This window comes from Sylvia atricapilla, chromosome 5 (assembly GCF_009819655.1).
Source record: "Sylvia atricapilla isolate bSylAtr1 chromosome 5, bSylAtr1.pri, whole genome shotgun sequence".
NCBI classification, from domain to species: domain Eukaryota; kingdom Metazoa; phylum Chordata; class Aves; order Passeriformes; family Sylviidae; genus Sylvia; species Sylvia atricapilla.
In genome coordinates, this window is record NC_089144.1 from 61,023,558 (window position 1) to 61,048,990 (window position 25,433).

General features: G+C 43.3%; 1 protein-coding gene across 1 annotated transcript in view; it reads left to right on the top strand.

Annotated features, from left to right (window-relative positions):
• AGK (acylglycerol kinase) overlaps positions 1-25,433 on the top strand; it is a 274,709-nt gene that overhangs the window by 213,472 nt on the left and 35,804 nt on the right. The window contains 1 exon segment of the mRNA XM_066319713.1: positions 19,997-20,005. Coding sequence (XP_066175810.1) covers positions 19,997-20,005 — 9 coding nt within the window.

The following is a 25,433-nucleotide window of genomic DNA, read 5'->3' on the forward strand; positions in this document are numbered from 1 at the left end:
GACCCTTCATGGACTGCCCTTTCACATTTTTCCGTCATTGATTAACACTCCTGCACAGTGGCAAAAAGTGACTTCCAAGGTTTTCTTGCATAGGGTGTGTGCACATAGGCACCCTCACTCCCTTCTTTCCTTAAACACACACGTGCACATCGCACATGATGTGGATGCCAGGAACCTGTAAAACATGTGTCCTACATAGAGAGAAAATACATAGCAAAATGCAGCATAATTGTTCTCTGTTCTTTTCTACTTAACTCAGGAGTTGCAATGCTATTCACATAGCATCTGTGTCCCTGTTAGGTTGTGCGTGCAGATCATATGCAGACTCTCTGCTGGAGATGCATGATGGAAATACAACTGGGATAAAATTTGGTATTTTCCATCAAGAAGTATTTGGATATTTAAGGAAGATATGCCAGTGTATCCCCTCCAAATCAGAAATGTTTATGATCCCTAGTTTAACAATCCCACTGTGCCAAGAGGCAGTGCCATGGCAGGACACTCCTGAGTCTGCAGAGGGCTTCTGTGGGCTGTTGGCAGTATGAGGACTGTGGTTAAAGCTCTTGGGCACAGCAGGGAGCTTCACATCCCGTGGGTCTGTGCCCTACCCGTGGCAGCAGGACACAGGAATATCTCTGTAAAGGCAGTTCCTTCAAGTGGCCTTGTTACTATGCCAGCGGGTCAGAAATACTCAAGCAGCAACAGCAGTTCTGCACTAGGTGAGATAAAGAGTAGAGCCTTCAAAAACCTGTGGGTTTTGCCCCAGTTTCAAAACGATGTAGACTCCAAGGAGTGTGAATCAGTCATGGCTTTAGTCTCCTGGGGCCCAATACACCAAACAGCTTCAGCATCCGATTCCTCTTTAGACAGTGAGTGAAACACTAAATGCTTTCGGTGCCTATATATTTTTTAAAAAATTTACACACTCCTAATTTGCTTAAGCTCTCATGATGTTTTATCTCACAAAGAGTTTTCTTCTGGCTGTAGAGTATAAGGCTGGTGTTTTTTGTTTTTTTTTTGTTTTTTTTTTACAAAGAGTTATTCATTAACAATATAGATCATACGAAAAAAGATTTGAGTAATCAGAACAACAAAAGTGCATCCTTAGACTGTTCAGTAGAGTATACTGAATTATTTATAACTCCTGGGCACCAACAGCAATCACAGATATCTAATTTAAACTGTTACTATTTTTATTTGGCAATTTTCATCACTTAGAGTGTTTATATCTATGTATTTGTGGTTTGATCTTTTGCAGGACAAAATTTCCCTACTTACACAGAAAAACATATTTGGGAACTTTTGAAAGTATTTTTCTGCAGTAACTTAAATTACTTTAAAGCATTTTGAGGCTTAGTATGACAGACTTTACAGCTTTCAAAACTGTAAACTGTGTCTAAAATGGGCTTGAACTTCCAGTTATTTCTCAAGTAAAATTCTCTTTGACTAAAAGTCATTGGGATCAAGGAGAAATTTGTTTTATTAGCAGATGTAAAACTGAGTCCTATTTATGTGTATATGTGATGAGGGGACTTAGGTAAGAGGGCTGCACTTCTATGTCAGCCCACTTAAGGATCTTTTGCATAGATGAAGGAAAAGTCACTGCTAAGTCACTCCAACTTTCTACCAATCTCTTTTTGTAAAAAAACCCAAACATTATACTTGTGTGTGTGGCTGGAATAAAGCATTATTAAATCCAGCCCGTAGGCTGACACACATATACTTGTACATATGTGTATATTTGTATATATATTTGTAAATGTATGAAAAATGTCTGTATCTTCATGATTGCCTGAAATAACCTGAGATCGATGTACAGAATTTCAGGCAAAGGACTGTTTCTTTTTCACAATCCTCATGTATCTCAGATTTAAACCAAAACAAACTAAAAATTACTATTTCCCAGGAAAATCCTCATTTTGCCATTGCACCAGTTGAGGAGGGGTACCACACTTTAGTCAGTGGCACGCACATCCACACACGTACATCCAGTCAAAGGACTGGGTCTCAAGGGCTTTTTTAAGGAAGAGGAATGGACTGAAAAAGCAATGGTAGAGTTTCTGTTCAGCATTAGCTCTCTCAATTGATTCTCTTGTCCTTTATTAGGAGGCCCTTTGTACAGATGCTGTTTTTCTCTTTAGCTGTACATTTGGGAGGAGCAATTTTGTGGATGACACTGAGCCACCAAAACGCCAGGATTTTTAACCTGCCTTTGTCCCCATTAACTTTAGACACTTAACTGAGTTCATGATGTTAATGGGCTCATCTCCCTTGGTTTCTTGTACAGGTAGTGAAGAGAGACAGTTGCTTACAGGTGGTGACCAAGCAAAACTGACATCTAAGCTTTAGGAGCTCCTTCTTGCTTCATGCAATGACCACTCACCTGTCTTGGGTGATCCCAAGATCTTAAAAGATCTTAAATCCTGGTGAGGTGAATCAGGTGCAGAAGAACATCCATATGGAGATCAGCCATGTCTGTGTGCTTCGAGTGCATGGCCTGAGCTCACCTGTAAAACACAGCTTTTAATTGTGAAAGCCTGTTGGAACAAAAGATGTTCACAACAGCCTTCCCCTCCCAAACTACAACATGACTACAAAGGATAGGGCTTGTCCCAACCCTCGGAAACAGCATTTGAGGTGAGTGCCTTGTGGTGGCCTCCAGGCACAGGTGACTGGCTGGTCCCAGTGCTGGAGGTCAGAGATCTTTGGTTTGAACTCTTCACCTTTCTCTGCCAGTCCTGGGCATTGCTGAAGCAGTTCAAAGAGTGAATTTACATCTTAAATGTTTGAACAGCTGAGCTCTTCAAAGGTTACTTTTCTTGCTTTGTCCCCAAACTGGCCCAAAAAAGTCAAGTAGCTGATAGTAATAATAATAAAAAAAAATTCTCCTCCAGGACACAGTCTGGATAGTTTCATATTCTTTTTTTCAATGTTAATAACTGCTTTACAAACAGCTTACATGGAGATTAAAGAGATTGCAATTTCATCCCTTATTGTTGGGATTATAGTTGTCCTCAGAAAAACCAAACTGAGGGCTTGACAAGCAGATGAACTGTGGCTGTATGATTCAGAAAGCTGCTTTGACAAGGCTGAATTTACATCTCCATCTTATGGTGACAATCTCTCAGAGCTAAAATTTGGAACTGCTTATTGATAGTGAGTCTGTCTAGAGGGACCAGCAATTTAATCTAGTATTAGAACTTTAGAACTTTTGTATAGTCCCATATATTACCTGAATAAAATAAATACAGTCAGAGGAGTGGGAAAATTAAACTGATTTCGGAAAACTCTAAGGCTAAGTGAACTTGGATCTTGTGCCAATGTATTGTCACTGCTATGTGTTTCTACAGCTAAATTTAAGTTAGTGACTTGACAATCTTCACCCATCTCTCAGAACAACTATATTTTTAAAAAGACTGTTAAGATTTTGACAAGAGGGACTTCAGCTGACCTGCAGGAAACTGTTAAATGAAGATTCAATACTGTGTACTAGTACTTAAGGAAAGACTTTAGTTAGAAAGCTGAAGATACAGCTGAGTTCCAGGGATCAAATGTTATTTTTCAGCATGGTACTACCTTGCCCAAGCTGTAGTGTATCATCCTGACATTCTTCTCCTGTTCTCCCTTTCCCTGTTTTGAGGAGTAAGATATATATCTCTGTTTCCCTCTCTTCTTCCCATGTGTGAGAATACAGACATGCTTCCTGTAAAGACATTTTTCTCTAAATTTCATTCCATACCAGCTCTTGCATATGTGACTGTTTTGTTATTTGAGATGTCTGTGAAAAAGAAATAAAGGCTTTAAGAGTGAACTCTGGAAATGAGGAGGAGCTTGAGAATATCTCAAATTTAAGGATGCAGCCATTTTCCTCAAGGTTTTCAGAATGTTCCTAAATTCTCATCACTCTTCTGCCCTCCCTCTCTGTGAAAGGGATGAGGAAGGTACTGGGATGTGGGACTCTCAAAGGTTCCTCTTTAAACTGTTGACTCACTGTGCCCCACGAGGATTTTGCAGAGTTTTAATGTCAAAGAAAACCTCGTTTTAAAAGGTGATAAAGTCAATGCACAACATCACATGGGAGGAGGTTCTAAGGGGTGACTCCATACCAGTTTATCTTTGATTCCTGTTCTTTACAACAGTCCTCGCATCCAGCCATGCACATTCTCCTCCCTGCTGGGTTCACTTTGCCAAGGTGTGGCTTGCCAAGGTGGGGGCTGCCTGACCTCTCATCCCCATGACACACTTGGATTATCTTCTCGGATAACTTTCCAGTTTCTCTCCAAAAAACCCCATGTGACCTCCTAATGAAAGCCATAACCACTCCTGTGACCCTGCCGCAGGGAGCGACTGCCAGGCTCCATGGGATAGGGCAATGCCTGGCACTGGGGTGATCCTGGTGGTAAGGCAGGAGAATGAGTGGGGCTCTCAGGCCATCAGAGCTCCAGTGCCACCTTCCCCTGCAAGCTCCCTTGTTGCTCATGAACCTCTCAGCCAGTTCAGCTCATGGGTCTGACTCTCACTCTCCCACCAGTGCCCATGGGAAATGTGTGTGGGTATGCAAAACACTCCCCTGCGAGGGCATGAGCATTGGGTAGCAGGGGCAGGGAGAAACCAGACACGCTGTACTTCCCATCATCCACTGTAGGTAAATCTCATTAGGATATTTGCTCTTCAGGATTTCTTCTGCCCCAAGTAATACTCAGCCTAACCACATGCTACCACACTGGCCAAAAGTTTTTGGAGGGTTTCCCTTTCATGACTTTCTCATTGGTCCTTTTTTCCTTATAATTTTTTTTCTTGCTCAGAAGAAATGAAATAATTCCCATAATCATCCTTTGATGATGATGAAAGTTGCAGTCATCACTGTTTCTAATTGACAGTTTGGGAGGCTTAGGATAATAATTCACTTAAATGCCTGCAAATTGAACTATGTCAGCACTTTCCTAGGACATTCCAAGTAAAATAATATGACTGGTACAGGACATTTGTCATGCGGGTACATCTTGGCCAGCTGTTTATGTTTCCTCTAAGTGCAGTACACACATCAAAGCTGGATTAAGAAAGACCTAGAATGCCACAATACTCAGGCATATTCAGAGAAATGCAGCAATACATCATATTTATCTGGCATATTTTCTCTATAGAAAATTTTACAAGTATGAGTCCCATCAGACATGTCTGAGGCAGGTATGTATTATAGCCATTTTGAAGATGGGAAGCCAAAAGCCTGGGAAACATCTTGTATTTAGTGGTTTGATGCCCCTTCACAAGTTCTACCAGCTGCGGATGGAGCCTTCTCTTTTCAGCACTTTTGAAAATCCAGACTGTAGCTGGGTTTACTCAAATCTGCAGTGGCTGTAAACGTGAAAGCCAGGATTAGGACACTCAGGATCCTGATTTCTTCAGAGCGCTGCTACAGAGCTTTGATCCCACAAAGCACTTGCCTAATTTCAAGCATAAATTTCCCATTAAGGATGCAACTGTCATGCTTAAAGCTAGGCACATGCCTAAGTGCTTTGCTAGACTGGGAAATATGTTGAAATATATAAAACTTTAACATATTTTGAAAAGTCCAAAACCATGTCCATTTCTGATTGTAAAGGATGTTTGAACTGTGTATGCAGCTGCTCAAACAAGTAGAGCATTTTTTAGCCAATACACACAGAGTTTTATGACTTTTGGGTAGTAACATCCAGTTGTCAGAAGTAATAGAGAGTGACATGTCCTGTGAGGTTGGGACCTCTGTGCTGCTGATAGAGGCGAAGTGGCTCCTGTGGCCATCGGTGCTAACTAATACATCAACAACCACTGACTATTTTGTTAGGCTGTTCTGGTGAGATGTGAGTGTGGTGGCTAATTTCACAAGTAATGTGACATCAAGTGTATTGTACTTTTCCATTTCTTCCTGTAACTTGTTGCAGCAGAGGTGAACAGAATTTGTTTAAACATGAAACACCCCCAGATTTCTTGTTCTGTTAATCCAAGGTGCTAATCTGCAGACACACAGGTGTTTGTGTACGTGCATAAGTGTTTGCAGGACTGTGGCCCTGAAGGGACATTTTAGTGGCAGGGTTGAGATCAGGGAACTAATAGGGAGAATGAACAAGCCCCTATAGCTTTGAAAGACAAGATTTGCAGAAAGCATCACAGGACTTTGCCAAAAAAAACTGGCTACATCTTACAATTTCCCTTTTGTTTTGATTTGTTTTGGTTTTATTCAGATTGGCACAGAATACTGTATTTCCATCGATTAAAATCTTGTCTGGTAACTAACTAAACAACTTGTTCATGGAAAATTAAAAAATAAATAAGTAAACTGTCAGTTGTGGAATGTAAACTGATTAAACAAATAAAAAAAAACATGTTGTGTGTTTTAAGAGGTTGTGTCTGCTTGTGTCAGGAGCAGGACTGGACACCTGTCACCATCCCCATCCTCACAGAAGGATGGAGGACAAAGAGCAAAACTGGGCTGTGGGTGGCCTCTGAGTTACAGGGTACTGGAAATGCTCTTTGAAAACTAACGATAAGAAAGATTAGATGGCTTCTGATCAGAATCACTGTACAAAACATTACAAACACAAGCAGGATCTCAACATGACGTTATGAGGAGGTTTTCTGTCTGTCATAGAAGGGATTGATTCCTGCTGGAGCCTTGATGTTAGGGTACTGCATGTACTCTAACACCATTAATTTCTTTTTGGAGCCACTTAATGTGTTGAAGTCTGTGATTTGATTGAAATGTATAGAGACATCAGAGGAGTTTAACTCCCACCTTCCCCCAGCAAATAAACAACTAAAACTGAATATGGGTTGGAGCCTGTTGGGTTTCCAGTGTAAAGCTGTAAAGGCTTCAGGAAACCTGGCAGGCACAACACTGCACTGATATTAGTGCTTCCTCACTGCCCTTGTATCCTCAGGCTGACAACAGTGCAGCAGACAATCATGCATCAGACACAAATTTTCTGGAGGGCTTGGAGTGTGCGGCCAGAGTCGGGCTGCAGATGTCCCAGGCTGAACACCCAACATTCAGAGTACTCACAACAAATGGAAAAGTATCAAAACTACCTCAAATGTATAAAAAGGACATTAAAAGAAATAGACAAAAGTGCTCGCAACTGTCCTAGCAGAAGAAAAGCAAAAAAGTGGATCAAAGAGAAAAGCACAAATATTATTTTTTTAAATTATTGAGTTTTAAATTAATTAATCTAGAACTAAAATTGTTTTTAAATGATGGCAAGGTATTTTTCAACCTGATTATTTTGTTGGTTATGGTGTTAAATATCAAAATTGTCTGTGTTTACTCTTTTTGCCTGATTTAGGCATTGTACCTATAAAGACCTGACCGTCAAAAATTAGGGGGCACCTGATGGTTCTTCCCAAGCTGACAGTTTTTGTCGTGACAGACTATGAGTTGTAGCAAACCAGAGAGTCTTCTGCAATTTTCAGGATGGAGACCCTCCTGAAAAAAACTGGTGTTTGGTCCTGTCTAAAACACCAGCGGTAGTAAGGAACCAAATGAAGAATCAGAATGGAGAACTGTAAAAGACAATGCTCTGTCAAAAACTCCATCAGTGCTGGCATAAATTTCTTGACCTCTTCCTTGGCACTAATGGCTGAGGAAGGGAGAAATCTTGGTAATACACTAAACACAGAACTCCAAGAATGTGCCTATTTTTGCCACGTTTCAAAAGAACCCACTCGTATTGCCTGCGGGGCAAAGCAGAGAGCGGGAAGAGCTGGCCGGGGGTGCAGAAAGCAAATGAAGGGAACAGAGGTGTTACAGTGGCATATCCAGCTGTAACCACGAGCTGTCAAAACCTTTTGGACGAAGCATCTCCCTTCCTTGCCCGCTCCCGCCCGTGAGCGCAGCCGCCCGCCCAGCCCATCCTCATCTCCTCGGTGACACCGCGCACGTTTGGCAGCGATGCCGGTGGTCAGAGCTGCTCGGGTCTTTGCTCTCTGCCATCAGCAAGGGAAAGGGGCTTCATCCGTGCAGAGCCTGCTTTGTGGCAAGGGAGAAAGCAGGTGCCCTCTCCTGTGGCAGCGAGGGCACGGGAAGCCTCAGCGGCGCGGCCGCGGGGGCAGAGGGCTCAGCTGCTCGGAGCTTGTACAGCGAAGGGGGAAGAAGAACGAGAACCTAAAAAGCCAGCTGGTCCTTGAAGGTTGAGCTAGAGATGCTGTCATGGAAGGGCTTGCATTTCGGAAAGAAAGTGGCCTGACTTTCAAGAAAGATTCATACATTGTGAAAAACAAGGTGGTTTTTTGTTTGTTTTGTTTTTTGTTTTTGGGGTTTTTTTTTGTGTTTTTTGGTTTTTTGTTTGTTTTTTTTTTTTTCTATGTAAATTTTAAGAAATAGGTTTAATAGAAAACATGATAATTAGAAGATTAAAAAAAAAAAAAAAAAGGAAAGTACGGCACTCAGCCAAGTCCAAAACCTGTTATTTCAGAGGTTTTCTTTAAACACTTTTTCTGTTGTATCAATCTGTTTATACACGAGAGCCACAGGGTCACACAGAAGCCTGCAATGCAGCTAGACAAAGCAGGCAGCTAGAGAAGGGAAAACTCATTAACTGTAGTTCACCACGGAGCAAATGAACACAGGGATGTCAATAACCCCAAATCACACAAGCCACCCATGGAAGAGCAGGGGTTTGCTGTGCCCTTGTATCAGTCAGAAAGGCAAGGGCTGAGGCTGTCTGTGTCAGCAGATACTCCCTCTCCAGTTCTGGGCACCTGGATTTGGCAGCTCAGTTTGGGAGGTGTAGGAGGAGTGCTCATCTCTTGTGGTCCAACTCCTGTTTCAAATGAACGTCATCTATTCAAGATTCCAGCCGGTCATGAAGGGAAAAAACTAGTGAATTAGGAAGGGAAATAGTGCAAATTTTGAGAATTCGGTTTAGGAGAAAGAAATCACTTGTCAGCTTCATCCGCAAGACAGTGGGGCCTCAGCAGATTGAACAGAGGGAGAGGCAGCAACAACTCCAGTTCTTCAGAGCAGAGAAATCGCCCACTGTGCCCCTGAGGAGCATCCCAAAGTTCAGCTTTCCCTTTGCTTTGAGTATCTGCTAATGTTTTGTGCCCACCCAGGAGTGAGGACCCCCTCGCTGGAGTGCAAACGCTCTGTTTCAGAGGCAGGATAATCTCACGGTGACCTTTCTTGTCAGACACACATGGTAACTGCAGCAGACTGGGGCTGCATGGGGTGAGGATGCTGGTTAATGAAATGCTTTCATAGCTCGACACTCATTATTCTGTTACATTACCAGGCTCTTCCCCAGGGGCCCTCTAAAGAGTCACGGCTGAGTTCTTTTCCTGCAGAGACCAAAACCAGACCACCTAACAAGCTACATTTACTAAAATTTTTGCTCCCTCCCTGCTCAGAGGGAGAGTGGTCTTGTTCATTTGCATGAGACAGAAGAGGAAGAACTATGCCAGCTCAGCTCTGATTTTATCAGCCTGCTAACCCAGGCCAAACAAAGCCGTGAGCCTGTGGCCAGCCAGGAGTGACAGAGGCTGCTGCCATCCCAGAGCTCACCATGCAGGCCCCTGACTTGCCCCAGCATCCCCAGCATGCCTCAAACACTGTCTCTGCTACCCTGCATCTGCTATTGACTTGCAAATACTGACCACTGACCACTTCTTTGTAAGAAACTGCACTTCTCCTTTGACTGTTTAATTCCCTGCTATTTCTTCCTGTCCTGAGATAAACCCTTGGCCTTCTCAGCTCTGAAATTCAAAACAGACCTCACCGAGAGCAGGCTGCTCAGAGTGAAGCCTGCATTGCCTGTGATAGCAAAGCCCCCTCACAGAGCTCAGCTCTGTACCAGGAAATGAGCTGGTGGCCCAAGGGCATGCCCAGCAGCAGCAGAGCTCTTCTGCCAGCAGATACGCTTGGAGAGAGGTCACAGAGTCCAAGCTTTGGGCCACCATCTCTCCCCTGCTCAGTTCCCTGGAGACAGCCCTTTCAGTCAGAGGTGATGGTGGGTATTTCAGGAGGTATTAAACAGGAGGACTGAAGGTGTTAGGTATCCTGCTTTGGCTTTTGCTAACTGTTCACAGCAATACTCAAAAAGCATGCCAGGAACATAAAGGGAGAAATAATAAACCCTGCCATAAGGAGCATGTGATTTGGAAAAGCAGAGGCAGGCAGAGGGTGAGAGAAGGGAATAAAACACAAAGGCAAAGTCTTCATAGCAGCAGTTGGCACTTGGAGCTGGCCATATATATTTGAAACCACAATGCACAGAAAGCCACTTGTATTTCAATGCCTTCTAATGACTAAATAAAGTGAGCACACACATGCAGGTACACAAGGCCCTCAGTGGGTAAAACATGAAACAACCCCAAATAACCACCTTCACAGTGGTGCAGATTTCCTTCTTTTCCGTTATGCTTTCTTACAAGCTTCCTGCAAACCTGTCAGAGCAAAGGAGGCTGAGCGAACGTGTCGTGCCGTGCATTGAACAAAGCTTCAAGTTCTCAGTTTCACATTTGGGGTGTTTCTGACAGGCTGCTGCTTCATTTAACCTAACTCATTCCTTTTGGGAATTCTCTACCCACTGTATTTGCAGCAAGAAATACCATGTGCTGAGGTTCATAAAGAGCTTTCAGACAGAACAGGTGACTTCTGAGTCGTCCCTTCCTTCCCCTCTGTCAGACAGAGATTCATGCATTACCTTGCACTTCTTTGTCTCTTCCCAGCTACCGATTTTCACAAATAGAAACCTAAATATTTTTGAAACCTCTTATGCTCCACCAAACTTGTTTGCAAATAACCAGTGGATCCAAAGTTTGATGAGGACAGATGGGCAGACATGAAACGACAGAACCTTCATTTCCTAAGGAAACCAGACTAAAAATATTATGTTCAGAGCTCAGCTTTTACAATAAAGATGCGCAGCTTCCCGGGAGGCCCAGCCAAGTCAGGGGACGCAGGTGGCAGTGGCAGCTCTGTGTCCTGGGTGACACCTTTGCTCCTCGCAGCTGTCATTGCTGGGACTGCCAAAAGTGTGTCCCATCGGCTCTTCCTTTCATCTGGGAGGCTTTGTCCTTGCTGAGATCTCTGCTCTGGGTCTGAGTCCCAAAGAGGAGCCCACCAGGGACGATGATATGGGATCACTCACGGTTGGAACAGAGATTTACCTTGTCTGAGTCAAGATCTGAATGTTCCCAAGGTACACCTGGCAAGTTGAAACACATCTGCAGAGATGGGAAGATGCCCTGAGGAAAGCTGTATCTCAGGACAGGCAGTCAGCCAGGCTTTCCCCCCTCCTCCAGCTGTAACAGCACCATCCAGAACGGCCTTGCAGGAAACCTTGCAACCCACCTGCCAGCCTTGCTTTGCCCACGAGTAAGCAGGATGGATGCTAACATCTGCAAGAGCTTATTGTGAAATCGACTGAGGTAGTGCTGCTCAAATGCCAGGTGGCATAGTCCCAGTCTGTATAAAACAGTCCCTTTTCTTGCCACTTTGCCAGTAACAAATTAATTTTCCCCAGCCCCACAACTTCTCTGCAGAGCTGGATTCAAGCTGCACATTTATTAGGAGCATGTTCATCCCTTCCTGAACACAGAATGTTCTCCTGCAGCCCAGGGGCTCGTGGGACTTGCTAATGGGAATGCAGGAGGTTGTGCAGCAGGTTCACTGCCTGGTGGGGAGGGGACAGGGGAGGAGGGAAGCAGTGCTCTCCCTTCAGGCACCTGGCCCCTGGAAATGCTCCCAGCTGGCACAGTGGATGGCTCTTGATTGTCCTGTCAGACCTTTGCTGACAAGTACTTAAATTGAGTGAGTTCATCCTATAAAATTTAAGGAAGAAGTGAAAGGATAGAAGAATGAAAAGCAATGTATTTTTCTTTTAGCACCTCTCTTTTTCTCATTTTCTCCTGAGGTGTCAGCACCTTAAATAAAAGGCATTTTACTGCCTCACTGTTGTCTGCATTCAGCCACAAGTAGCAACGCTGGTGCAAATAGACCAAGGTCTCAGCTTGCCAGCTCTGCCCTCAAGGGTGTCATCTCTGTGCAGAGCCCTTTGTTCTCCTTCCTCTCTCATTTCTCCTTTGCTGTCACATTCACTCCTGCCAGCTCGGGAAACACACGCCCTCTGCTTGCAGAGATCCAAGGAGGTTGAGGGCAAACTCAGTTCCCAAGGTCTACAGCTCAGCTTCCATCCACAAGAGAATGGCCAGGAGGAGCCACGTTACTGATTTCCAGTTCCTCGTGAGTCATTTCCAAATTTGCAAACCATAGTGAGAACTGACAAAGTATTGCTCTGTCCTGGCTCCCTCCTGCAGCCCAGGAGGGCTGGCTGGAAAAGGATCTCCTACAAATTCTGCATGCTGGGGAGCCCACATCAAACTGTGTGAGGGTGTTGGAGATCAGAAGCTCCTCCCTCAGCAGGTCCAGACAGAGGAGACAGGAGGAGGATGCAGCAGGGTCCTCAGTGGAACCTCCAGCCAGGCAGAGTACTGGGCTGGCAGGTGGCTCCCAACACGTAGCAAACACTACACCAGGGGCATGCATCACTTTTTCTTATAAAGCTGACTGCATTTTTGCATTTCCTGATGAGCCCAGATAGGATTGCAGCAGAACAAACACTGGCAGTGTGTGTACAGGATGTAAGTTAGGGGGGAGCTGGCCAGAGAGCTTATTCCCTTTGACCTCTTGTTCCTTTATACACACACCACAAGACTTGTGTCTCTTTGAACAGCATAGTGGGAGCCTCTGAAACCTGCCTCAGTCCTCCTAAAACTGGCTGCATACATCATCTGGGATGTATTTCTCTACAGGAGCACAGTCTATGACTGGGCAAGTACAGCCCAGATGGGAGGGTCACACAACATAAGTGGGAAAAGGACAAGAGATTTATAGGTTGTCATACCATCAGGGGCGGGATATTGTGCTCCAGCTTCCCATTTTATTCTTTCTTTATGGATCCAGGAAAGTTTTATGTTTTTAAAAACTCTTATTTATTATCACTTTGCCCATTTTGCTAAAAAATGTCCTTGGGCATAGCTGTATTTCTATTATATTTCTAGTAGTGGTACTGAATCACTGAGGTAAATGCAAACATGCATATTAAAACAAAAAAGGATTTTAATTATTTGGAGGAATACAAACTAGGAAGGCATTGGGCCAGCACAAAAAGGCAATGACCAGTGGCCTCTCCTGAGCCAAACCAAATCCAGGCACCTCTCTCTGCCTTGGCCCCCTCCCACACAGCAATTTGCATGTATCACATAAGCATATATCACACTATCCCCTCACTGATTTAATGGGACATACTGTACTTCAGAGGCTAGATTTCTTCTATGACCATTTGGCAGAGCATACCAAAGTGGTCACAAACTCATCTGTGATGCTCAGAAAAAATAATAATAATAAAAAAAAATCCAGGCCAGAATGAACATAAAATAAAAGAGTAGAGTTGATAAAAACAGTGAAGTTGGCTGAGGATTTTTTGATGTACCCAGAGAAGAAACAGTCATAAATGTATCCATCAGGTGTGCAATGTACCCATAAAATGTTCCAAATATATTTTTGTGCATTTGCAGATGGAAAAAAAATCACTTATATTCCTCAGCAGTTATTTTACCAGTGAGACAAATGATGATCTGTCGTTGGACTAGAGGGTACAGATCACAGCTAGGGATGGGAATTGTTTTGATACATGTTCAAGTGGCTCAGTGCAGGTGTAACAGACCTAAATATAAACTGGCACAGCTGATAGGCAAAAACAGCTTGGAAATCTACCCATCTGCACTCCATGAATGCATTTCCATTTACTCCCCTGAGCTGAGGATCAAGCCCCAAATCTTTTAAATATGCATGTCTCAGAACAAGTCTGTGGTTTTGCTTTGCTCGTTGCAACATCAGAAGCCACTATGTGTCAAGAAGAAAGCGATGGCTTCCCAGTCCCATGTGAGCCCATTCAGGATGTCACCTGGAAGCATCTGACATAGCCAAAAGGTGTTGGATCACTGTCACAGAGTTCACCTGACCTGTGCAGGGACTGGTGTTTGCCATGGGAGCCCAGCAATGTTGTCTCTGCTGAGAGGTCTCCCTGCTCACGTGGGGAAGCTTCTGCAACCAATTCTGGTCCTGACTGTGCCACTTTGTGGTGACCAGGTCACATAAAATGGACAGATTATAGAAGAGAACCTTCTAAATTAATTTTTTTGAGGCATTTAAACCTTTTTAGAAAATAATGGGGAAACAAATCTATGAGAACTATCTGATCCAGAATTATCCATCACTCACTGCGAGATTCAAACCTAATTTGATTGCTATTACTGTATGTATTTTTATTGTTCTCCATTTGCTTAATGAATGTCGCAGTTGTAGTAATAAGATTATTGGTAATATGAAACAGATTTGCAGAATGATGAGAAGATAATTACATGATACCTTGAGGGTGATTTCTGTTTAAGATGTCATAACTATGTCATGGAGTAAATAAACTTGGTGAGGGAATATATCTATGGCTATGAACCTAAGATACAATTGTTCCCAAATTACCGGGATACTCATTTCGTTACAGTGAGATTACTGGTGACTGATGCTTGGTCCAGGCTCTCCCATCCATCGTGAGGCTGTAGGACAAAGCCTTGCCCAGGGTGTGAATGGACAGGCAGCTATGGTTCCCACAGCCCAGGATGTAGTGGCTGAGGTGGGACCCAGCAGACGTCCCACGGGCTGTGAATGGTGAGCTCCAAGTGATCACACTGTTCCTGGCTTTTAAGAGCTGTGCCCTACATCTTGTCTGGCTCCCACTACCCGTGTGTGATGGCCACTAAAGCCTGACAGCACAGCAGTGACAGGGATGGGCTTTGGCCATCAAAGCTGTAACCTTAAAGCCACGCATTCCTTTCTAAATCAATGCTTAGTGACATTTCAGGATCAGTATTAGTGCAAGGAATCTGCTGCTTCTTGGATCTGCAGGGTTGACTGAGGACAAAGCATTCACATACCCATGAACCTGCAGATCCTGAGGCTGCCCAGCTGTCGTGGCTGAAACAACAGGCTCACCATCCCCTTCCTCCCTCGCTTCTTGGATCTAGGTGTGTTCACACAACCAGCTGTGTGCTCCAGGTGACAAACTCCACTGAGTGCACAGCTGCTTGTGTCCCTCTCTTTTAGTGAAGTGATGGGAACAGTCACAAGCAGATGCACAGCTCTGCAGCTTGCCCTCCACTGAACCATCTAAATCTCTTGTTTGTTTTGGTATATTTAGTGAATTTCACCAGCTTCCTTAGTGCCTTTAACAGTCTGTGGAATTGTCTGGTCATTTTCCTGGCTCTTCACTTAAATTTTTCAGTCTCTTTAAGGACTTTCACGGATCCATTTTGGTCCTAAATAATGAGAGTTTCTACAGAATTTTAAAAGCAATTCTGCTAATAGCATTTATTTTCTCTGTAGTCTCTCTGTAGTCATATCTCTGGCAATCTCAGTCTGTCTTCTTTTAAAGGTTGGGCAAAACTTTGGATAGTAGATTTGTTGTTTTTCAAAGTCAGATCATTACACATAACATGTAATTCTAAGCTGTACCTACTGCATTTTCAAACAGATAGCTGAGAGTAGCTCTAGGCCCCCAAATGCCTGCCAGCTGTGTATTTAACTGCAAGTAGAAATTCCCAGGATGAACTGGCTTGGCAATCTCAGTAGTGTGACATGGCCAATTTCAGCAGACACCATTTTCTGTGAAAAAACCCAAATCTCTTTATTTACTAGAACACACCAATATCACATTTCATTGGCATTTGTGGCACAGAAGTCATTGCTTTGCAGCTTTGAGCAAAGCTTTGCAGGACCACTAATAGTGTCCTTGGAGAAATGAATGCATAGGTTAACTCTTGTCCTGTGAACCATTGGAATAGACTCCCCATATAAACCCCTTCAGTTTCTCAGACTCTGTATTAATATTGACACTGCACATCCATTAAACATCAGCGAGCAGCAGTGCTCCAGGTGGTTGCTGCAAGCAGCCAGATTAGGGGCAAATGTTAGCAGCCTTCCCAATGAATCTTTCCATATTTTCCTCATCTATGTGGACAGGCTCTCCCCTGTCATCTCACCCGTGACATACTCGTTCCAGTTTTTATGTTATGTTATTTATTCCAGCATTATTTGCATTATGTAGAATTTTCTGTTTTATTTGCTTAGTTTTGTCCTGCTCCTAGAGGAAACTGTGCTTTGTTCCTACAGAAATGAATGTGATGGTTCTAACATCCTCCATTCAGTGGTCCTACCAATATCCCCTCTTTGCCTCTGATTTAAGAGTATCTTTCCTAAAGATAAGATCAGCAGGGAGCACATAGCACAATGCTAAGGGAATTGAGGTTTTTTTCTGGGTCAATATAACAAATTATGCCTTTTCCAGTGTATTGCCCATTTATTTTCCAGTTTTGTTCACATACTTCTTTGTGCTTAATAAGCTTATCACTGTCCGTTCTGATTCTATATTTACTTTCTGCTACGTGTGACTCTCCTGCAAGTATCTTTCAAAAGTATTTCTGGCAACACATATGCTACTGTATAACAGTTAAAAAAGAAATGTCTGATTTATTTCCAGTTAGATCATTTCGTCTTTGGCTGCTATGTTGTACATTTTCACTATGTATAATTTTCATCTAAGCATGTGGTGCTGTCCTTGTTTTCATTACCCATCCTATGCATTTCTTCTGTTGGTATTCACATAGGTTTGTGAAGCAAAGTCAAGTCTGGTATTCCTTGCCTCTTTCATCATGGAGTGGACATTATCCCAACTTAGGTTGCTTGCTACAGTGTGCATAAATCCATACACTGTTTTACGTGTTTGACATCTTGAGTCTCCTCTTTTCTATGACCTAGGATCCTCCAGGTATTTGTAATGGCAGAGCCCTGCCCATACTCTGCAAGATTCACTCTGTGAAGTGATTTCTGTTTCTTGGCAAAGCTTATCTTCTCTGTTAATTCTTAATTGTAAATCTCCTGTTAGGGGTTTAACACTTCATTCTCTCACTTACGGTATTTCCTTAATTTACTTTACTCCAGTTACCTTATGGTACTCGGTATTTAAATTACTCTTCCCATCTGTTCTTAGCTATGGAAAGCAAGAAAACAAAGCAAGCGAAGATGTCATATAAATGGAGTCAATAATGCCTGTGCATTTGGAGGGCGTGGATAACAAGTATTGGCTTGTTTCTGTGGTTCAAACCACTTTCATTTAATGTAAAATACATGGCTGTTCTAATCCAGCCTAGTCAAGTCCCAGAGTCTCACACAGCCCTCAGCAACATCTTATCATAGATCCTTAAAGCAGCATATTAAGTGAAAAGAATGTCTAAACAGCTTGAAAAGCAAAGCCAGTCTTTGAACTGACACCAGATCACAATGCGATAGGAATTCAAAGAATATGCACTGTATGCAGAGAAAGAAACAACATGAGATTTAAAAGCAATGCATGTGTCAGTCATAATTAGCATGTCAATTAACAACATGAAAACAGCAAAACCAATTTATAAAACCATATCACTTTGTAACTTTCTGGAAGATAAATGCAATATGAAACTGTTCAAAACCAAATTAGCCACAGAGCTTGTTGAAGTGCATTTGCTGAAAATGCTACAAAGTTTGTAAAGGAAATGTTTGGAAGAGCCCTCTAATGTATTCCCAAACCTTTGGAAGCAGTATATACGTCAAGATCTGTAACTCCAGCAACTTGTTTCTCACAGCAAAAGTGATTACCTTTAAAGAGTTGAAAGCTATGAGAAAGCAGAATATCAGATTTTATTCTAATTTAACTAATTTACAGGGAGAAAATAAAAAGACAAAATACAATTATGTGCTCCTCAACATCTGAAGACATTAAGACTTCTACTTCACAGACTGATAAAGCAGCCAGTTACAATTTGTGAGCAAAGATCCTTGTCCGTATAAGGTGCAGAATGTGTCTTTTGGCAGGGACTGAATTAGACCAATTTATATAACTCAGTGGGATTACACTTTTTCTAAGTGGTTATATTTGCACTCCAGCATCCAAGAAAAATTGATCTTCTGCCTTCTACAGCAGCAAAGGTATTTGGTTGGTGAAAAGGAATGGGAGTGGTTCATCATTACATTGATGGATTTTCTCCTGCCTTTGACTGCAACTGCTTCTGTTGATCTCCAAACTCCACCTAAGGACAAGGATAAAACAAGTCGTTGTCACAGAGCATTGCTACTGACTTTGGAAGGAGTGAAACTTTGAGCAAACACAGTAATGTGCTGGATATGTGATCTAAGATGTCAGCCAGATGTGTTCAGTGGGCCATGGTGATGCACACAATTGAGTCAAAAGAAAATGAAAATAGAAGCATTTAATAGAAAACCAACAGGGAATCTCATTCTTTGAAACTATGGCTGTTGCTCTTTGATTACAATTGCCCAGGGCCCCACTCCATCTGGTCCATAGATTAGGATGTCACTGCTTCAATGAAAAATGAACCATTGCTGCAGATATATTATTAGTTTTCAGGAGCTCTTCTGAATACGAGATCATCTGGCTATGGGATATAACCAGGATGGTATATAGCAGCAGCTGGATTTTGGTATATAGCAGCAGCTGGATTTTTGGGTAGGCAGTATCTCAGTGTGACTATAGGTAAGTATATGTGATATTTGTGGATGCGCTGAAATCAAGAAACAGTGTAAAAACCTTAATTTCCTCCTCTCTCATCCAGCTGTACAACGGGGATAAAAGGAGAGGATATGACTTATTTCTTTTGTTAAACAATGAGCATTAATCTCTGCCAAAAGCATAATGCCTGAGTGAGGAGTCTCATGGGTTACATCCCTCACTCAGATTCAGTGCAGAAGTGACGGCACCTGCCTGCAGATGTAAGGCCAGGAGAGGTTTGGTGCCTCCAGCCTGCCGGGTGGAAGTTACATCCCTTCCAAATAGGCACTGCTTAGAGGAGAATGCACATCCTGCAGGCAGGTCTGCACTGTGCGTTTGGGCTTTCTCCTTCTGTGTCCCTCCTGCTATCCTACTATTTTCTGTGCTGAGTCCTCTAATATGAAGCAGTAGCATGGTAACAGCATGAGCTCAGAGATGGGTGACCTCAGCCTCAGCCAGCAGGACTTTCTTGAGGGTAGGAACCTGTACCAGCAACAAAATTGATGTCTTTGATGTAGCTCTCACTGAGACCTTCACTGAGAAGCAGAGGGTAGGCTTAGCACAGGAGCTGCTAGACATTTCTGTGCAGGGGCTTATGCTGCTGGTTGAATGGATAGATCCCAGTCCCAGGGCACTGGCCTTGTTCCCCCATTGGGAGCAGACCCAGAGGAGAACTAACTACACTCAAAGCTTGGGGTCCAGGCCTCCTCACACTAATGCCTCAGTGGCACCTGCATTTACTAAATCCAAATGGTTTGGGAGTGACTGTAGAGCCTTCTGAAACATGTCTCTGCTAAAGGAACAAGTTCCTGACAAGACTGCCACAGAGCAACTTAATGGGTTTCTGCTGCTGCTCAAAAGCTGTGAATATCTCTATTAATTCCCTTGGAAAAAGGCTTAATAAACTCAGAGAATCAGGGAATATTTCTGTGTAATAGCTTGGCTGTGGGAAAAGGGGGCAGGGTGTAAAGGTGGTGGGTTTTCCCATATAAATACGCTAGGCATGCTCCTGAATTTCCTTCTAAGGAGAGTGAAGCTCAGGTCATGTTCTGCTTACAGAAGAGCCAAGGAAGAGCAAGGAGGGGGAAGAAGGGAGAAATTATTCTTGTGCAGAGTTTCTCTGAGTTACCCAACCAAAAACCCTGCCAATGTGATTCAGTTCTTTCTCTAAACCAGTGGAGCAGGCACTGACTGCAGACATGACTGCCCCAGGGAATCACACCTCCAGGCAGAGCTGGAAATGAGGGCAAGAGAATCCATCATGAACTTTCTCTGCTCTCACAGGCAGGAACTTTCTCTGATTAGCTTCAGTGGCTGCAGTGCTCCTCTCTCTTACATAAATCATTGGCATGGGTAGACTAGAGTGGGACCTGGGACACAGTGTGGAGGAGGAGCTTCAGGCCCTGGACACAAAACCAGGAGAACAGAAGTAGAGACACACAGACTGGGAAGCCCACCAGAGATTTCAGCTGGCCCAGAGACCCTCCTGGATAGGAAGAAAAAGAGCTCTGTCTGCAGCCAAGCCTATGCCTGTGACTTGTGGTTAAGAAAAGTCAGAGATGGATGTGCCTGAAAGGCTGGAGCTCTCATCCCACGGCCTGCTCTGGAGAGGAATCCAGTTAGTGCTGCTCACATCTGCCAAGGAAAAGGACTCTCCCTCAAGTTTAAACCACACTTGGTGTTCAGCTGTTGTAGCATCAAAACAAAACAAATTATAATCTCCCTTGCTGCGTCAGAGACATGGAAATATTTAGATTCCATTTTTCTCCTTGTCAGCTGCACAAAAGCCTGAAGGCTGTGTGAGGATGCTCTTCCCTGTCACTCTGGCCACAGGGATATTAATCATGTGAAAAGCGGGGGGCGCAGGCGGGCTCTGACAGCCAACGCTGCCTCGCTCTGGCAGGAACACGCACTTGCATCGCTGCAGTAAACACACAGCTCCTGCAGAGTGGTAAATTTGGTCTCTTTGCACACAAGTAGCTATTTGCATTTTACTTGTAAGAAAGCACCTGAAGAGACAGAATTGCCATGATGGCATGGGATGTGCTGACAGCGCTGCTGTTCCATACCCTCAGACCATCGATAAACAAGTCTCAAATGCCAGAATAACCAGCAGGCTGAGGCGTCCCAATTCTCCACTGCTGTAAGGATGACAGGAGGACTACACTGGACTGGGGAGGTCACCTTTTTATGCAAACATGGGCACAGATTGTGTTGAACAGAAATGGAGACTAAATGATTTTCTGTCCTTATCAATTGTAGGGCATTTCCAAGCAGTAGACAAAAACCTCTCCACTGGCTCCTTTACATTCTGTGGCTGAGCACTGAGATGATGAGGATGTGACTTTTCCAAAGTAACGAATAAGTATGTGCTTGAAGCATGGTCATGTATCTGAAGCTTCTGCTAGCAGGCTTGGAACTGATGATACAGACAGGATAATAAAAAATTACTCATCATAAAAGAGTCAGACATGAGTAACCAGGATGAGGTGTTCACCTGTCTTCATATACAACTTGTGAGATAATTTTAGGTGACATGTCCCCAGTCAAGTATTAAAAGTTACAGAGAAGCTTTTTGAATTAGTCTGTATGTTACAAAAAACACCTAGCAATCACAAGAAAACAAAACCATCCATTCCAGCCTCCTCTGAACAGTGTTATGAAAAAGAGAGCAGGAATTTTACTTGGCCTAAAAAATTACTACAGTGCATAATCTAGTGGATGCTCAAGATCAGTCCTTTTTCCTCTCATTTTCCATTGCACACACTCTAATACCTGCTTCTATTGATCTGACATGCAGAAAACTAGGACAGCTAAAAGAGAAGTACCTGGTACATGCAGCAGCATGGCAGGTGTGATCTACCTTGGGGGTGATCAGACAGCCACAGCCAAAAACTAGGACATACGTGTTTGCCAGGAGGAATTTCAGAATGGACGCTGCATTCTATGTTAAGCCAAATAAAAAGACCAGCGCACAATCTGTTGGTGCTGTCTGCACTGTCTCTTTCTCCTAAGGGCAGCTCTCTTCAAAAAGCCCCACATCAAAAATCACCAACCTAAAATCTCAGATAGTGCCACACAGTCCCAGTAGGGGAGATGGGATGGGACCTCTGGACCTCACCCTGTCCAACCACCCTGTCCAAAGCAGGGTCAAGTCCCTCTGCTAGGGATGCTGAAGACAACTAGCAACTGAGGTAAGAGTTCTCACTTATACTAACTCTGATGGGTTACATTTCAGCATTTTTTTTCATTGCTCTGAACATGTATTGGAATACTAAACAGGCTTTATTTTAAAAATTCAAGTTTGTTTTGGAAACATCGTTAATGAACATAACTGTACTCAGTAGACTTGGTTGCAAAATAGGAAGTTAGAGATGTTTGTAAATTATTTGTGACACCGCATGAGAATTATGAATTTGAAAAGCATTTATCAGCACACAATCTTTTCATAAGTGAAGAAAAGGATGAGAGTACTAATATCTGTGGCTATCATTGCTGTTAGCAGTTGGCCATACCACCTGAATCCTCTAAAAAAGTAGGACAAACATCAAAAGAAAAGTGGGACGTTTAATCACTCCACACCACCTGGAATATTCAGCATTGCATCAAGTGCATGTACTCAGCACACTGAGATGCACTGGACAGATGAACCTGGAATATTTAAGTGGGAAGCAATGGCTACTGTATGAGGTTATGCCTGAAATATTCATCAGAAGAAGATAATTTAATTTTCTTACTTCAAGAAAAAAAAATCCCAGATCTTATGCTCTACAAAACAAAGGGAAAAGGAAACCCAAAACATAGTAAGGAAACAAATCCAGAGGGTTTAATCAGCTTTTCTTAGCACTAACAGCAGAATGTGTTCTGGACCATCTTCTGCATCATGTTGATTTTTGCAGAACAGACTTTTGCATACCCAGAATCCCAAATTTGGCCTCAAGCAGTCACCTTATGTTACAACTCATATCCCATCCTGACACTCTTAAGCAGAAGGATTTGGAGAAGCTTTTTACAAAAAAAGAAGAAAAAGCCATTTTATTGACTTGGATGTTTTTGAATTGCTAAAATGGCATTTTGTAAGAGGGAAAAAACAATAGAAAAAAAAATAATCTGTCCAGTGTTACCTTCATTGCCCTGACCTGCTGGTCCCTGCTGGAGTGCATCCTTTTTCTCCTGAGTCTGCAAACTGAGGTCCCTGTCAAGAGTGGTCTACAAAAGCAGCACTGCTCCCTCACATCACTTATTTAGCCAAAAGATCATTAGGAATGGCCAATATCCCTCTTCCTTTCTTATAGGATGGGGTCTGTCTGAATAACTTGGCACTTTTGTGAAATCTCTGTGGCTGTTCTCCCTCCCTCATGTGTCATGAGAAACTTTGGGGAAAAGTGCAAGGAACCCCCGGACCAAAGGGAAGGGGGAGGCCACCAGGACAGTGACTGGGAAGGAATCAAGGTGCCATCTGTAAAAAGAACATTAGAAATGGATTGGTAAGGGTGTCAGGATCTGCTATTGTACCAGGGGCTCACCGCACTGGAGCCCTTGCTGAACTATAAAGTGTGTTTCCCAGTAGACACGGGAACTTCTCTCATTTGAATTTGATGCCAAAGGGGGAGCAATTATCCAAATGTTCTTTTGCTAAGTGGGAAAGATGAGCAGGTGCATTTTATTCAACCACCATTGGTGAATGTGGGTGTGGATAGGTGAATTCCCACAGTGTGTGTTACCTACATAGCTGCCTTTGCCCCTTCCTTCAAACACATTGTACAGGGTTGGGGGAGGCCAGGAAGAACGAGACATGAACAGGAAGTTGGCTTGTGTCCACTGAGTTGCTGTTTTGTACATTTTCTCTGTGTAACAATATTAATTGCCTTTTTTTTTTTTTTTTTTAACCCAGTTTAAGACTCTGTACTGACTGGGTGCAACAAAATTGAAGGGCTACCATGAGCCAGGTGAGTTCTCTGTCTTGCTCAGATCCTGCTGCTGAGGAGCCAACTCCTTGAGAAGATGATGAATGGAGGGACCAGGCTGGGAGAGAGAGTCTGCTTTGCATTCCTGCTGCTACCAGCCTGGTTATGATGGGCTTCTGTGGGGGGGCACAGGCTGCTCCTCCCTGAGAGCTGAGGGTGCAGAACCTCAGGGATTGCTTGAGGTCATTTGGGGTTCCCTGAATAGGAAGTCCAGTTAGCACAGACGCTGCCTTTGGACTGTGCTGCTCAGAACATCCATCCAGGACTGCAGGAACAGCAGCCAGGACAGCTGGACATGGGTGGACCTGTCAAGTTCTCCAAAGCCCTGGAGATTTGGACTTCTCAGCTGGAAGAAAAGGATGGGAGACCTCCACTATCCAGCAGCCAGGGACAAGGACCTTTGGTGATAATTAGGCAAATATGAACTGTCATTATCTACTTTATTCTCTGAATTTACTGGCCTGGTGCGTGGACCAGAGGTGGAAAAGTCAGGAGGGAGTGTTTTATGTGTTTCAGGTTGTTGAAAAGGGTTAAGTTAATAATAACTAGGGTTTGTAAAGGCAAATTGAGAAATAAGAAGAGGAGGGATTGAGAGGAATGCTAATTTCTTTAATAACAATTGGATGGGTGAAGGTGTGGGTCTTTAACGTCTTTGAAATGGGTCTTAATGTCTCTACTGACTTTGGGCAGGTTTGAGCTCAGAGAGTTTGGCTCCTGAAACAAACAAGGGTCTGCAGAAGCTTGAGCTTTGGAACTGTGGGGTAAAATGATAGGTTCAAGGGAGGATACGTTGCAGGCAGTTTGGGAAGGGTGTACCTTCCTAATACCTCAGCCAGTGGGAAAAGGAAAAGGGCAACATGTGCCTGGGAGTTTAGGATAAAAGGAGGCTGCGCCCTCGGAAACCTCGGGAGAGAAAACTCCATGGTTGTGTGCCCCAGTGGACTCTCTCCCTTTATTCGAATAATGTTGCAGGATTCTGTCTCCTTTTGGACATAAACTTCTGGCGCTTGTGGATTTTCCTGACAAAAAGCTTTACCGAAATCCAAAATCAAGGCTTCCCTTGATCAACTGGGTGGGTTACCTTGTGAAAAATAGTTATACAGAAAACTAGTTACAACCTAATGCTAGGAGAGGCACCACCACTAGTTTATCCCAAAGGTTTTTCCATGATGAGGTCAGATCTTGCCTCTTGGTTATGTTTCCACCTTCTGGCAGGATGTTCGTGGCTGCATGGCACCCTCGTGATATCAGTGTTTTCCATATGTGATTGGAGACATTTCTTCAGGTTCTTAGGGCCATCCCGATGGTTAGGCTTAAACAGTGTGAAAAACAAGGTTCACTTTCTATGTAAATCTTAAGAAATAGGTTTAATAGAAAAGAAGACAATTAGGAGATAGAAAAAAGCAAAGTATATGGGGGTGACTTGGCACTCAGCCAAGTCCACACCCTGCTAGATCAGAGACATTCTTTAAATACCATTTCTATAGTTTCAATCTGTTGAATATTCATATTTTTCCATAAATTAGTTTCCATATTCCAGGAACTGTTTTTCATGGCCCCTCCTTGGGTCCGCCTTTTTAGAGCTGTGTGTTTCTTGGCTGTGTCTTCATTATCACCTCCAGATTGGGCCTTGGTCCGTGTTTTCTTCAGCTGGGAGATGCTGAGAGCTGGTGTATCAATAGCAGGGTCTTCACATGTTCACTGGATGTTATCCCAGCCAAACAGACAGTTTAAACATACTATATCACTGCTACCACTCTGCCTAATTTTCTTTACTAACAGCAGAAATAAAAACTTACATCCTTACCACAAAGTTATTAATCATATAGCACAC